The sequence below is a fragment of the Xenopus tropicalis genome, chromosome 5 (genome assembly GCF_000004195.4).
Source record: "Xenopus tropicalis strain Nigerian chromosome 5, UCB_Xtro_10.0, whole genome shotgun sequence".
Lineage (NCBI taxonomy): Eukaryota > Metazoa > Chordata > Amphibia > Anura > Pipidae > Xenopus > Xenopus tropicalis.
This window is the reverse complement of record NC_030681.2, coordinates 56,867,135-56,881,617: the sequence shown is the minus strand read 5'-3', so window position 1 is coordinate 56,881,617 and position 14,483 is coordinate 56,867,135. Positions and strand designations below refer to the sequence as shown.

At 38.2% G+C, this 14,483-nt stretch overlaps 1 protein-coding gene across 2 annotated transcripts in view; it reads left to right on the top strand.

Moving 5' to 3' along the window:
* The first annotated feature begins 513 nt into the window (after window positions 1-513).
* Window positions 514-14,483, top strand: part of tcp10l2 (t-complex 10 like 2) — a 48,810-nt gene continuing 34,840 nt past the window's right edge. The window contains exons 1-4 of one of the 2 annotated variants that reach the window (XM_031902623.1): window positions 514-835; window positions 6,336-6,432; window positions 9,498-9,719; window positions 12,974-13,058. In XM_031902623.1, coding sequence (XP_031758483.1) covers window positions 533-835; window positions 6,336-6,432; window positions 9,498-9,719; window positions 12,974-13,058 — 707 coding nt within the window. In that variant the 5' untranslated portion in view covers window positions 514-532. Of the gene's footprint in view, window positions 836-6,335; window positions 6,433-9,497; window positions 9,720-12,943; window positions 13,059-14,483 lie in introns of both variants that reach the window. The other variant, XM_012963719.3, reaches the window with a different exon arrangement.

The following is a 14,483-nucleotide window of genomic DNA, read 5'->3' as shown; positions in this document are numbered from 1 at the left end:
AATGTCTCTCCTTACCTGCACTACATCAGGCCCAATAGAAGGTGGTGCTTATTCATATACACCATTCTTGCATATCAGAGTTAAGTAACACAGGAAAGAAACAGAGAGAAAGCAGCAATGAGAAACAGTAAAACAAATCATATTTATAAGAATTAATTGCACAACTTATGAGTAGTTATATTTTAGTAAACTGGTGCTAGCATAATTTCTTAAAAATTAGATTGTTTTGATCTAAATTTGGGTTTCTGTTTTCAGTAGTTGTGAGCAATATCCTGTCAATCCATACAAACAAAATAATTGTTTTTAAACTTCCAATAGACTTTCAATTTTTAAAATCAATAAATAAATCCTAAATTAAGCAAATCTATATTGCATGTGATTAGCAGTGATGATGTTTCACATTTTGTTTTTGTTCCCTGGTAGACACTGAATGATGACTTTTTAAATATTCCTGACGACACCACAGTACAAACTTTGATGATATCACCCTATGTGATATTAATATGGATCTAAAGGCATTAAAGTACTAAATATGGCTACTGCTGATTTTCCAGAGTTGCAAACAGAAAACAGTAAAAGGCTTCCAGAACATCTCTTAGCTAACTATAAGAACACTATCCATGAGCACAGCCCATATTTTTATTCTTTGGAGAAGAATCAAGGGAAAAATAATGACTTTGCGGACAATAATTTTTCAGACCTTTCAGCAATACTCACAAACAAAATAGGAAAACAGTTTGGAAGCCCGCCATCTATAGACACCAAAGAGAATGTGTATTTGTCACCCCTTGTAACACAAAATCAAGACAATCGTTTCTACATGCCAAAACAGCAAGTGAGTAATATATTATAATCTGATAAGGATTTATGCTTACTATATTATAGATTGTTCATACAGTTGTTCATTAGTGATGAGCAAATCTGTCACGTTCCACTTTACCCAAAAATTAGCGAAACGCGAAAATGTGTAAACAGCGGAAAATTTGCGAAACACATTTGTCACACGAGTTTTTTGTCACCTGCAATTTTTTTTGTCGCCCACTTCTTTTTTGTCGCGACCGCGCCCAATTTGAGGCGACTTTTTTTGACGTGCGACCACAAATTTTCACAGAAGTTTCACGAAACAAATTGACAATAGCGAAATGCAGAAATTCGCTTGTTCATATATTATATCATTAAAAACTGAATTTTTAGCCCATGTTGAATTTGTAAGAATGTACACTTTCCAAAAATATTAGGCTTTAAGGGGTCTGCATATTCTTGAGGGCTCCTATGACAAATAAAATGCTTAGTAGCAGAGTCTTGTACCAGGTTAGCTATAGATCAAAACCAGAAAATATAGGGAAGGTGATACCTTTTACTGGCTAATTTAGTTGATTGTAAGATGCAAGCTTTCAGAAATTTAACTAGGGCACAGATAGTTTGGCAAACCTATGCACATTGAACCAAACTGTTCAGCAGAACCGCTCAGTAGAACTAGCTGAGGGAGACTGATAAATATTCGTATAGGAATGCATTTTACATACACATGTCAAATTAAATTTTTCACCCTGTGTCAGTTTGTATGAATGCAATGATCTTTCTTTCAGAAGTCCCAAAAGCGTGCAAATAAAATGCATGGAGCGTGCTTATTTTGCAGCCAGCAAAAGCATTAACCATGAATGTGGCATATGCTTGAGTAAATCTGTCTACATGGGCATCAAACTGTTGAATGTTGAATGTCAATCATTAATTTTTAGTATTTGGACATAAGGATTTCTGGGAGATAAGATGCTGTATGATGGAGTAAAAAGACATATTTTGATTTTGGATTGATGAAAATGCATACTTTCCAAAAATTTATGGCTTTCTGGAGTAAACATATTTTTTATGTTTATTTATACAGTAGACTCCCCTACAACACATAGAAATCTCTCAACATTTTGCAGCTTAGTAGTGATGGGCAAATTTTTTCGCCAGGCATGGATTTGCAGTGAAATTCCACATTTTACAATTGGCGACTTGTTTTGCAAAATTTTGCTGCGAAAAGGCACGGCTGCATAAAAAAAGGGTGTGGGCACGAGGTTCAAAAAAGTTGAACACATAAAAAAAGTCACATCGGTCAAAAAAGACGCATGGCACTCGCGTTTTACAAATTTTCGCTGTTTCGCAAATTTTTCCATAGTTTCTCAAATTGTTGAAGCAAAACGGGATATATTCGCCCATCAGTACTCCTTAGTTCCACTGTGCTCCATTGCTAAGAACACTCATACAGGTACTACTTTACTACACATAAAATGCAGTAAATGTGTTGAGATAGCACTAGCTGAATCAACCTATGCATATGTGGCACCAAACTGTTCAGTAAACCCCTGGCATTCAAGTTTAGCATTATTTATGTTGGTTCCTAATGACATATGAGAGATGAGTTTCTGCAAGTGCAAGCTTTGAGGCAATTTTGAAACATTTCATAGAAACCGTTAAGAAAGTTTTGTGGTTTGTTAGTTTGGTCTAAAAAGGCAGTTACCCATTTAGGGTTTGGGAAAATGTGTTCTTTCCAAAAAGGTATGGTTTTCTGAGGTGAACTTACTTTTTGATGTCTTACCCCACATAAAATTAAGTATTAATTAAATATGTTAATTCAGGTGTAGCAGTAGCTAACATGGCAACCATGATGGTTCATATGCTTGTTTTAATTTGGGGGCCTGTTGGATCTGTTCTATTTTGGGGTGTCTGGCTATTGAATTGAAATATATAAGTGGTATATTTGTTTACAAAATAATAAAGTATAAAATAAAAGGTAAACTGTCTTACAGTGAGGTTTCGACGATGGGGGGGAGAGGAAAGTGCCTAAATAACAAAGTATTTACAAATGTTTATAGTATATACAGTGCATGAGGAAGACCAATTAACCAAGCATAAACCATTCTACCCTTTTCCCAGGTCAGCCACATCCACAGAACAGTTCCAGCCAATCAAGTTAATGTTATATGATGATCCATAGAAACCTTTAAGTTAGTAGTGTCCTATGTATATGGCACTGTTGACCAAATTATGTTTTTAAAGTTGTCCTGTAGGTGGCAGTATTTTACAGACATTGATTCTCATGCCAGCCCTTTATTCCCAGGGTCTGAAACCTGTTCTACCACCTTGAGGGTGTAAGCAAATTGCTAGTCATTACCTTTTCTTTGTGATGGGCATCCTTTTTGTTATCAGATAGATTCTCCCATGCCATTCCTTCATGGACACCACCTTTTTATTGTAAGTTTCTTTGTTTACAGTTGTTGCCTTGACTCTGTGTTGGTCTGCGGGTCTAATCTTTGTTCATCACAGGTGTGTCTAGACAGACTTGAAAGTAACCACATTTTATGACAGAAGAGCCCTTTTCTTGGTCACTTGTTGCATTTTTTCATTCTTGTTTATAATATACACTATACTAAGCCCAGAGTTACTCTTAACTGCTTACCAGAGCTGTCAAACCACCCTATTTTTTCAGGAGTAACCCTATTTTGGCTTGCTCCAGCAGTGTCCCTTCACCCGATGGCATTCTCCCAGTTTTTGCTCATTCTCCCAAAGTTTTGCTCTATATTCTGGGCAAGCATACGCAGTAAACATTTGGATGTCATAGAAAGTAACTGCGCATGTGGGTATCATTTTATCATTTATCATTTAGCCTCAATGAGGCTTATGGAAGGTCACATGCATGTGCATGGCATCACTTCTGGGCATCAGCAAAAATATTCCTTAGCATACTGCACATGCTGCAGGGTTCCCTGTAAAAATGAGCATAAGAGGTTGACAGCTCTGCTTTACATGTCTCATAGGTTAAGGAACAACTACATGACATATACCTATGCACATAGGGCACTGAACTGTTCTGTAGACCCCTGTCATTCATATTTAGGATGTAATATGTTGGTACCTATTGACTTATAGCAGTGCTGTCCAACTTCTGTGGTACCGAGGGCCGGAATTTTTCCGGCCTCCATGGTGGAGGGCCGATAATGGAAGCTAGTTTTGACCACTCCCCTTTTTTAAAACAACACCCACTTGAAACCACACCCATGTTATTGCATGACCATAGCCATATTAATGGTGGTAGTACAGCAAAAACCTGCCATACTCTGCCTTCCCTACCCTGCCTGTGTGTGCCATACTCTGCCTTCCCTACCCTGCCTGTGTGTGCCATACTCTGCCTGCCCTACCCTGCCTGTGTATGCCATAATCTGCCTGCCCTACCCTGCCTGTCTGTGCCATACTCTGCCTGCCCTACCCTGCCTGTGTCATACTCTGCCTGTCCTATGCTGCCTGTGTGTATGGCACATACAGGCAGCATAGGGCAGGCAGAGTATGGCACACACAGGCAGCCTACAGTGATGCAATGCTGGCACTGCTCCTACAGTCTGCACAATAACTATATATTAAAAAACTTTTTAATTGCAGTACCACCACAGTATATGTTCTTTTTATTGTGTGCAGGGTTTACTTGTGGGTTTCTACTGCTCCTACAGTATGTCTGAGGTGTGAACAGGGGAACAATGTGGGTGATTACAGCCTGAGCCTGACGTGTGAACACTGCAGAGGGTGAACAATGCAGGGATTAAAAGGTGTGAACAACACAATGGATTACATTTTTAAACAATACAGGGGGATTACAGCCTGAATCTGAGGTGTTAACCATGCAGGGGGCCAGTACTGATTCCATTTAAAGCTTACACAAAGGTAAGCCATCAAAGCAGCCAGACAGGTGGGGGGCCACACAGAGGGGGGCCGCCAGTTGGACAGCACTGACTAGGAAATAAAATGCTAATTGAAGGTGCTGATGAGGTTTTTTTTTCCAGAAATTTAAAAAAATGGTAACTTTAGGAAAGCTTTGTGGTTTGGTATCTCGAAAGAAATCTTTTACTATTTTGGATTTGGGGGAGTGTGTACAAAAATCACATTGGCTTTCTGGGATGAACTTACTTTTAAATGCCTTTATTCCACATAAAATGCAGTAAATATATTGGTTTTGCAAAAATCACAGCCATGATAGTTCATATGTACTATTTTTATTTTGGGGCCTCTATATGATAAAGTAAAACTAAAGCAGACATTTGGGGGCAAAATGTAAGTTTAAAATTTTTATTAAATTGAGTTCTTACTTTCACGCATTGATAGATATGCTTTTAAAAATTCTATAGGAGAAATAGAACGCGAGTGTCTTTTTATGTATTAAGCTCCAAAGTAACATTTTGATATATCTGCCCCAATTTTGGTATACAGAGAATGGCAATTTTCAGGAATTTACATCTTTCTAAGTAAGTTAAAAGCCCCCTAGAAAATGTCTTGCATGGAAATGGTGAAATTCACCATGTATGTATTTGAATATTTCTTAGGAACATATCTGCATTTGCTGCTGGCTTTATTTAATGTTTACATGCTTTTTTTGGCAGACTTAAAGGAAAAGGAAAGGTAAAAACTAAGTAAGCTTTATCAGAAAGGTCTATGTAAATATAGCCATACAACACTTACAGTAATGCTGTGCTGTTTCTCTATCAAAAGAAACACAGGATTTCTTGTCTCTTTTTTTGTAAACATGATGTTCCAGTGTCTGACTTCCTCTCTCAGAAACATCCTTAATTCCCGTGGGCAGAATCTTCGCAGTTCTCTCATCTCTCCCCTCTCCTGCTCCCCCTCCCACCAGAATGCTAAGAACTCCCTCCCCCCTCCCTTAGGAATATGTTATCTCAGCTATAATGGCTAGACTGCAGGAAGGAAGCTACTTAAAATGGCAGCTTTAGAAGCTTTCTTAGTTTGCTTAAGATAGCAGCTCAGGTATAGTAATGGTTTCTGCAGAATAAATATATTGTTCTAGATGGCACTAATGTGGCAAATCTATTGGCAGTAAAATGCCAAAATGAATTTCCTTCTTCTTTAAGGTGAAAAGAATTATGAAAATCTCAGGTCCCAAGCATTCCTGATAATGTATCCTTATCCTGTATTACATATTTCTTTGTAATATTATATGAATTGTGTTTTCTTTTATTAGGCAAAAAATTATATTTTGAGTTGACTTGTCCTTTAACTGTGCATCTATTCTGGTAAAATGTTTGTCTGTAAGTATGTAAACTATTATGTCTTTTATTTATATCCCTTACTATGTAAAATGCTGTGGGAGATCATTGTGATATTTAAGTAGTAATAATAATATAATATACATTTGTTTATTAAATAGTCTGAGCTTATTTGTACTTGCATGTGAAAAGCATGATTAAGTATTTTGATGGAGGCACATAAGGTATAAATTATAGATTTTTTTTAAAAACAAAATGTATTTAATGCTGTAGCAGAAACAAAATGTGTATTCATTTCAGAACATGACCCAGCAAGATCAGCTGATGAAACAACAGATGGAGCAGCTGCAAATATTAATAAAAGAGCAACAAAAATTGATTAACCTTATACATCCAGGTACTGAACTTGCCTCTAGTTTTACTGTTAATTGAATAGAATGAGGATGGAAGGCTTAGCAAGGCATTTATTTTCAACTAATAGAATTATAGGTGGTTATAACTTGGGATTTCAGAAAACAAAAAGATGTACAGTAAGTAGTAAGAAGGCATAACTATTACAATTCATGGAAATTGCTCCAGTTTTTAATTTTTAAAAATTCTGTAGGAGAAAATCACTTTTTTAACATTAGTTTAATAGATTGGGCTTCCGTTAAACATACTTTTCCCCTTTTGCATTAATTGGGAAATGTGTATGCTTTTTTTTTTTTTAATCAGGGCAAAGTCTGAAATCTGTACTGATGATATTCCACTATAAGGCAAAGAGTCTTGAAGTCCTTTCCCACTGCCATATTCTAGTCCAGTAAAAGAAAATCTCAGTAATGGTAAAATAGGAGGGTCAAACACAATGAACATTTAAGACTACTTGTTACGCCAAATATCTCAAATTAGACATAGATTTAAAATGCACCTGCATTTTGTACTACTTAATAAAGGTCAACTGGAAGAGGGTACATCTGCTGTCTGCCACCTGTAGGCTTCCTGGATTTTTTTTTTTTTTAAATCCATTTTGTGCTTTTTGAAGGTTATGTCCCAAATTTGACCACAACAGTAACAAATTAATTTCCTAAACACTTAGATCAGATCTCTGTAAATCTTAACGCAACTAGTCATATCCAGTGTGTGCCACATTACATCTTCCAGGATTTTGGAGAGATCAATGTATTCAATAAAGTGAAACTGGAAAATTTATCAGATGTTTTCCACACAAATTTGTCTTGAAAAAAGAGTCTCCTGGCTCATGTAATGGCCAATAAGAAAGTCATTCTTAAATTTAAAGATCTGAAAAAGATGTCCTGGAGAAGTTTAAGGGCAATGACAGATGGGGCAATTAGTCACCGTATCTTTTTAAAAAAGTCACAGTGACTAATTGGCATGCCACAAACGGCATGTGATTGGTCACGGCAACCCTTATATTAATGTATGGCAGCTAAGCCTCGATTAGATAAAAATTCTGGTCAAGGAGAGGGCACTCTACTCAGTGGCGTAGCGTGGGCTTTCGTCGCCTGGGGCCGACCGGAAATTTGCCGCCCCTCTATTTAGTTATTCTTAAAAAAAATCGACAAAATAAAAAAAGCAGCATTAAATTTTTTTTTTTTTTGATTGAATTTGAAATGCGGTGCGCATGTCATAATTGTCAAAAGTGGATTCAGCTGTGTGTCCGTGGCTGCCCATGGTGGCAGGGCCGCCATCAGAAATCACGGGGCCCCTCCCATCAGTACAGGACACACAGACATAAAAAGTATTAGGGTCAGGCCAGGCCCCCCTAACGCTATTCTGGCCACGGTCCCCCCATACAACTGCCCCATAGAAAGTACCCCCATACACAATGCCCCCAATTGCCCCATACACAGTGCCCCCCACACACATTGCCTCCAATTGCCCATAGAAAGTGCCCCAATTTCCCCATAGACAGTGCCTCCAATTGCCCCATACACAGTGTCCCCATAGACAGCCCCCTCCACACAGTGCCCCCAATTGCCCTTAGACAGTGCCCCCAATAGGAAGTGCCCCCATACACAGTGCCCCAATTTCCCCATACACAGTTCCCCCATAGACAGTACCCCCCAAAGACCTTGCCCCCCCCACAGAATGTGACCCCATACACAGTGCCCCAATTGCCCCATACACAGTTCCCCCAATAGAAAGTGCCCCCATAAACAGTGCCCCCAATTGCCCCATACAAAGTGCCCCCAATAGGAAGTGCCCCCATACACAGTGCCCCAATTGCCCCATACACAGTGTCCCCATAGACAATACCCCCCAAAGACCTTGCCCCCCAATAGAAAGTGCCCTCATACACAGAGCCCCAATTGCCCCATACACAGTGCCCCCAATAGGAAGTGCCCCCATACACAATACCCCACAAAGACCTGGCCCCCCCCCATGGAAAGTGCCCCAATTTCCCCATAGACAGTAGCCCCCACACAGTGCCCCCAATTTCCCCCATAGTACATACCCCCAACAGACCATCGGCGGCGGCTCCTTCTCTCTTACAGGCAACAGGCGCTTCTATAAAGTTGCGCCTCGTCGCTGACGTGTGACGTCATACGCACGGGAGCAACCTTATAAAAGCGCCTGTTGCCTGTAAGAGAGAAGGAGCCGCCGCCGCCCCTTCTGATACGCCGCCCGGGGCCATGGCCCCCTCGGCACCCCCCTCGCTACGCCACTGACTCTACTATATGTATATATGGGAAAAGCATGACAGACAGATGAGGGATTAGCATATTAGTTGTCCACTGCTAAGAAAGGAACAGGAAAAAGGGCCTCCCGGTGGACTGATGATATGTTTTGATTGTGTTTGGACAGAGTACAATGTGACTTTACTTTTAATTTCAGATTTTGCCCTGTTTAGTGCAAGAACTATCCATACATATTTCTTGATTAAGATTAGTGACATAAATTTGTTCAGCACAAGCCTTATTATTTGAGCTGATGTTGAAAAGGTGGGTATAATGCCGCTTTAAGCTGTCAGAGAGTCAGTAAGTTTAAAAATAATACCAGTGTAAGGCCACTACAGCCCTATAGCAGTGAAGACAAGAGTCAAATAAATGACAGATCCATTGCTGGTTTGATCAATGTGCACTTCAAAAACAGTTATTGCATGGTAAATTTGTGCATTTGTAATCAAAATAAAATAATTAGAAACACTTAGGTTAATTGCACAGGGGATGTTTTGACCTAATGCATTGGCTGCTTATCATAGTTCCTTACTGTTATATGGGATGCACACTGTCTGAGGCACACAGAGCAGTGACAGGCAGACCTCGCCACCAAAACACACTTTATGTGCCCAACAGGGCCCTTTACATTCAGCAGTGTTAGTAGTGGTGACAGACTAGAGGGCAGAGGCAGACAAAAGACCACTGTCCCTAATGAACTAGCAAGTGATAACTGTGTAATTATTACACTCACAACTGTAACCTTGTAAACCTTTGCAGTTATTTTTTCAACCATTTTTTTCAGGTTTGAATTTTCCACCTAAATTGACTTCTCCACTAGTTCCGTTGATGCCAAATCATGTGCCAAAGCACCCCATTGGTGAAGAAATGTCTGCAAATAATTCTGTAAAGCTTCTCAATCAAGAATGTTCCCAAACTGGCTCTGTATTAGAACAACTTGTTGAAGAGAATCATCGTGATTTCATGATGATCTCTGACATGGCAAGCAGTTCTACACAGATTTCTGGTGAGTGAATTTAAAAAATCATGACATCCTATGTATTGTTATTTAACTGCTGGTTAAGTTTTATGCAGATACACTGAATATCTAAACAGTATATTGTGCTATTAAAGGACAAGGAAAGGCAAACTCACCAGTGAATGGAGTACAATGGGGTAATCCTAACTTTTATTCCCAGGTGTCAAACAATTTGACATTGATCATCCAAACTGTCCATAAGCTCATCTACAAGTAAAGAAGTTCAAACTACTGCCAATTTGCCCAGGCCAAGAGCCCTGGTAAACATAACAGAGCATTTACTAGAATTTTTAACAGAGCAGATGATACTGCAAAGGACCAGTGTGGAGGGCTATATAAATACATCTTAATGACCCCCATATCATTGTTAAACCTCCCCAGTAAAGGCCTGAAACATAGCTTAGCTACAGGCAGTGTGGCCAGAGCTTAGCTTGTTGTGTAATTCCATTTCTGTAACAAGATATAGGCTTCTAAATGTCTAAAAATACAAAAAATAATTATTATAATATAATACTTATATATTTTCCATAATATAAACGCATATACCAGAAATATAAATTATTTTATGCAAAAAAAATACAATTGATTTGAAAAGTCCCACGTCTCCTAAATGCGCCAAAACCTAACATTTATACTTTTATGGAGATTTCTCACTTGTATAGGTCAAAAACTCCCTGCAGTACCCTACCAAATTTCCCTACCAAAGCACTGCTCCAGAAATCTGCATCTGCAATACTTTAGATTTCAAGGTCAAAAATTTCACTTAGGGGCACATTTACTAAGCCACAAACGGGCCGAATGCGTCTGATTGCGTTTTTTTCGTAATGATCGGTATTTTGCGATTTTTTCGGAAAATTGACGCAACTTTTTCGTTACCAATACGATTTTTGCGAAAAAACGCAAGTTTTTCGTAGCCATTCCGAAAGTTGCGATTTTTTCGTAGCGTTAAAACTTGCGCAAAAAGTTGCGATTTTTTCGTAGTGTTAAAACTTGCGCAAAACGCCGTGCCTTTTAAGTTTTAACGCTACGAAAAAAGCGCAACTTTTCGCGCAAGTTTTAACGCTACGAAAAAATCGTATTGGTAACGAAAAAGTCGCGATAATTTCTGAAAAGTCGTAAAGGTGCCGAAAAAATCGCAAAAAATACGAAAAAGTCGCAAAATGTTCGTTTTCAAATCGGATTTTTCCAATTCGGACTCGGATTCGACCCATAGTAAATGTGCCCCTTAGAGTAGGTTTACCCTAGAAAACTATATACATTTATACAGACAAACAGTCAAAATAGCATCTTATCTCCTACTAGTCATAAGGTAACCATATAAAATCCTAAATATGAACGCCAGGGGTCCGCTGAACAGTGTGATGCCCAAAATGCATAGGTTTACCTAAGTATGTGGCATTTAGGGACCCCAAGGTGAACTTACATTTACATGCAAAATCAACACAATTACGTAATTTTATGTGAGATAAAGCTACAAAAAAGTACACTCACCCCAGAAAGCCATATATTTTTGGACACATTCCCCCAAATTGAGAATAGGTACACATGTCTTTCTACTCAAAGTACCAAGCCACAAATCTTTCCTAAATCTAACGATTTTGATGACATTTCTAAAAATCACCTCATACTTTTCAGTACAGGTCATTAGGTAATCATATAAAACACCCTAAATATGAACCCCAGAGGTCTACTGAACAGTTTGATGCCCACTGTACATAGGTTTATCAAAGCACATGGCACCCCAAAATATACCTTGTGCACACTAATTTCATGGCTTACCTTTACCTAATTCAAAAGCACATGGCAGTTTTATGAGGGGTAGAAGCTGAAAAAAAGAATTGGCCCCTGAAAACCATACAGTTTTGGAAAGTACACTTTCAAACAAATCCAAAATGGCTGAATATTTCTTTCTGCCCAAAACTACCAAACAACAAAGCACTTCTGACAGCATTTCTGAAAATCACCTTAAAAAATTGCAATTTGCCTCAATTATCTTGTACAGTTTTTTTACATACAAATGCACCATCACCCCAAATATGAACACCAGAGTTACACTGAATGGTTTTAGGCCTTTATGCATAGATTTACCAAAGTATGTGATACTGTATGTACAGACCCCAAATGAAAATAGTTCATAATTTCGCCTGCCAAATCAATTTCTGCAAATAGAACCCAGTTACTGTGTATTATGTGTTTTAAGACCCCCAAACTGTACAGAGACCCCCAGAAAGTACATCAAAGTATCAATCTGCTACGTTTTCCTAAAGTTGGCTTATTTATGACATTTCTGAAAATCACCTAACAGTTTGATGCCCAATATGCATAGATAGTACCGAACTGCAAAGCTATGTTAAAAAAACAGATCAGGAACAGTAATGCTGGGGTAAAAATGATATAAAACCACAAAAATTGTTAATAATTAATCAATCAATGACAGCATAATTAGTGGTCAAAATACCTGATCCAATAGTCGCGCTGCAAAATTAGGGTTTTTGTGTATACATGTGTGTACACATCTAAAAGTTCTGTGACCATGTGAATATAAATCTCTATAAGTGTGCAAAAATAAAAAAGCAAAAAAAAAAAACTGTGCTAAATTATGTGCTACATGTGTGTGTGTGTGTGTAAATGTAAGTCTGTGTATTCTGAAGCAAAAGGGATGCAGAGATCGCTGAGGGGGGTTTCTGGAGGGTCGGTGCCTGCAAAGTGCTGGTTCCAACCTGCTTGGAGGTCGGACAGTCATGACAGCCCCTCTGGCTTGTGCTTGGCAGATAGTGCCTTTTTCTGCCAGCATGTATGCCGTACATGCTTGGCAGGTAAAGGGTTAATAAACTGACGTAATAAATAAAGTTGTTAGGGACAATTTCCATTTGACTATATATATTTGCAAGCTTTTACTTGCCGAGATTTTCATGGCAACTTTTTACATTCTTTTCTTTAATACATCCCTACAATTTGATGTTTCAGAAAATACATGCATATGTATATTTTTTGAAAATACAAGCCAACTTGATTTTTAATAAATCTGTCCCGTGAGGTATGCTAAATTCACTAAAAGTACACTTCACATGTTAACGTTTTCAAAAAGCATAACTAACATTTTACTGGCCTGTCCTACATACAAATAGTTGCCTAGAATTTGCAGCTGAAAAGTATTCCTGGCTTGTTATTTATGTTGTTGTTTTTTTTTTTTTTATTTATTTATGCGATAGCTGAAGCTTCTAAAACCCTTTATCTTGTAGAAAAAGAGAAGAATGAAGAACCTTCTACACAGACTCCCCTTTCCCCCTTTGGAATAAGGCTGAAAACTAAAAATCATGAAGAGAGGCAAGTTCATATTTGTTTAAAGCTAAAAAAGCTAAAAAATAAAGCTAAAATATTATCTATCTGATGCCGGAGAACAAGGGTGTATATATGGTGCTCCTAACCCTTGGCTGTTTAACCCTATATATTTTTTGTTCATTTTATTGCATTCATCCTAATATAATAAGAGGTATTTATTTCTCTGATAAATAATATAGAATGTTAAAAATCAAAAGAATTCTGAGTTTCAATCACTTAGAAGTTCTGGTAATTGTATAAATATGTATTTATATCTCTTTAAATAGTGTTAATGCACCTCACTTACTTATGATTACAGTACAGTATTTTGTGTTGTGGGGCATAGCATTTAAACATCCCATCTATATTACCCCCACTTATTAAATCCATAAGATAATTATAGTAGGCAAAGTGTTGTTGTTTCTTCTGTTTTAGTCGGATTTTCGAAGTTCTCTTGCATTGATGAAATGAACTGCATAATCATGATCCATGCCTTGAAACCTCTGCAGATCCTCTTCATTTAGGCACACATTTTGACCTCTATTTCAATTTCTTTTGCTCAGTACTGCTTGCACTGTCATTCTCTTGCGGCTGACTTCTATCACAATTTAATACATAACTTCTCATTTAGTTATTTGTCTTCCATGGGTTGGGCCTCTTAGGTTCCAGGGACTATGATTTTATGGGAAGTTGCTATTTGATGGATACTACACCTCTGAGCCCTAGCGTGGGTGTTTATGTTTGAGCTATGAGTCGGTAATCACATCTTTCTACCTTGCCCCTCTAACACACTACTATGTCACAATCTGAGGTTGCAATAGCATGATATTATCTGGGTGCATTGGGGACTGAATGACACTCTGGGTTCAAAGGGGATTATGGCTAAATGGGGTACTACATTTAAAAATCCCATCTATTACCTTCCCCACCTCTATGCCTTAGGTGGGGCAAACAATTTTTTACATTCAGCACTCACTTTCCTCCTCCTTCCTCTCCATTTAATTGTGTAGCCAGTACATGGCATGTGCATCAGGTCCCTTATTCTGGCGCATAAACAAGATTTTGGGGTGATAGGGTTGCCAATTGGGCATTCAAAACTGCTAATATCTCAGAAACCAAATTCACGTAATTGCAAAAGTACTCACTACTCTGAGTAAGTTTACACTGATACATTTTTTGGGTTTTCATTCACCAATCACTTTCCCCCTTGCTCCTTACCATCTAATTCTGTAGCCAGTACATGGGCATGGGCTTCAGATCTCTCATTCTCGCCCACATACACAAGATTTTAGTATGATACAAAACTTGCCTTAATAACAGTGCCCACAAAACGGTGCCTGCCTGCTTGCTGTGATTGTGAATTTCTAGACTGAAGGAAACACAATTTAAATAATTTATACAGTGTAAGTGAAGTTTATTTTGCTTGAGAAA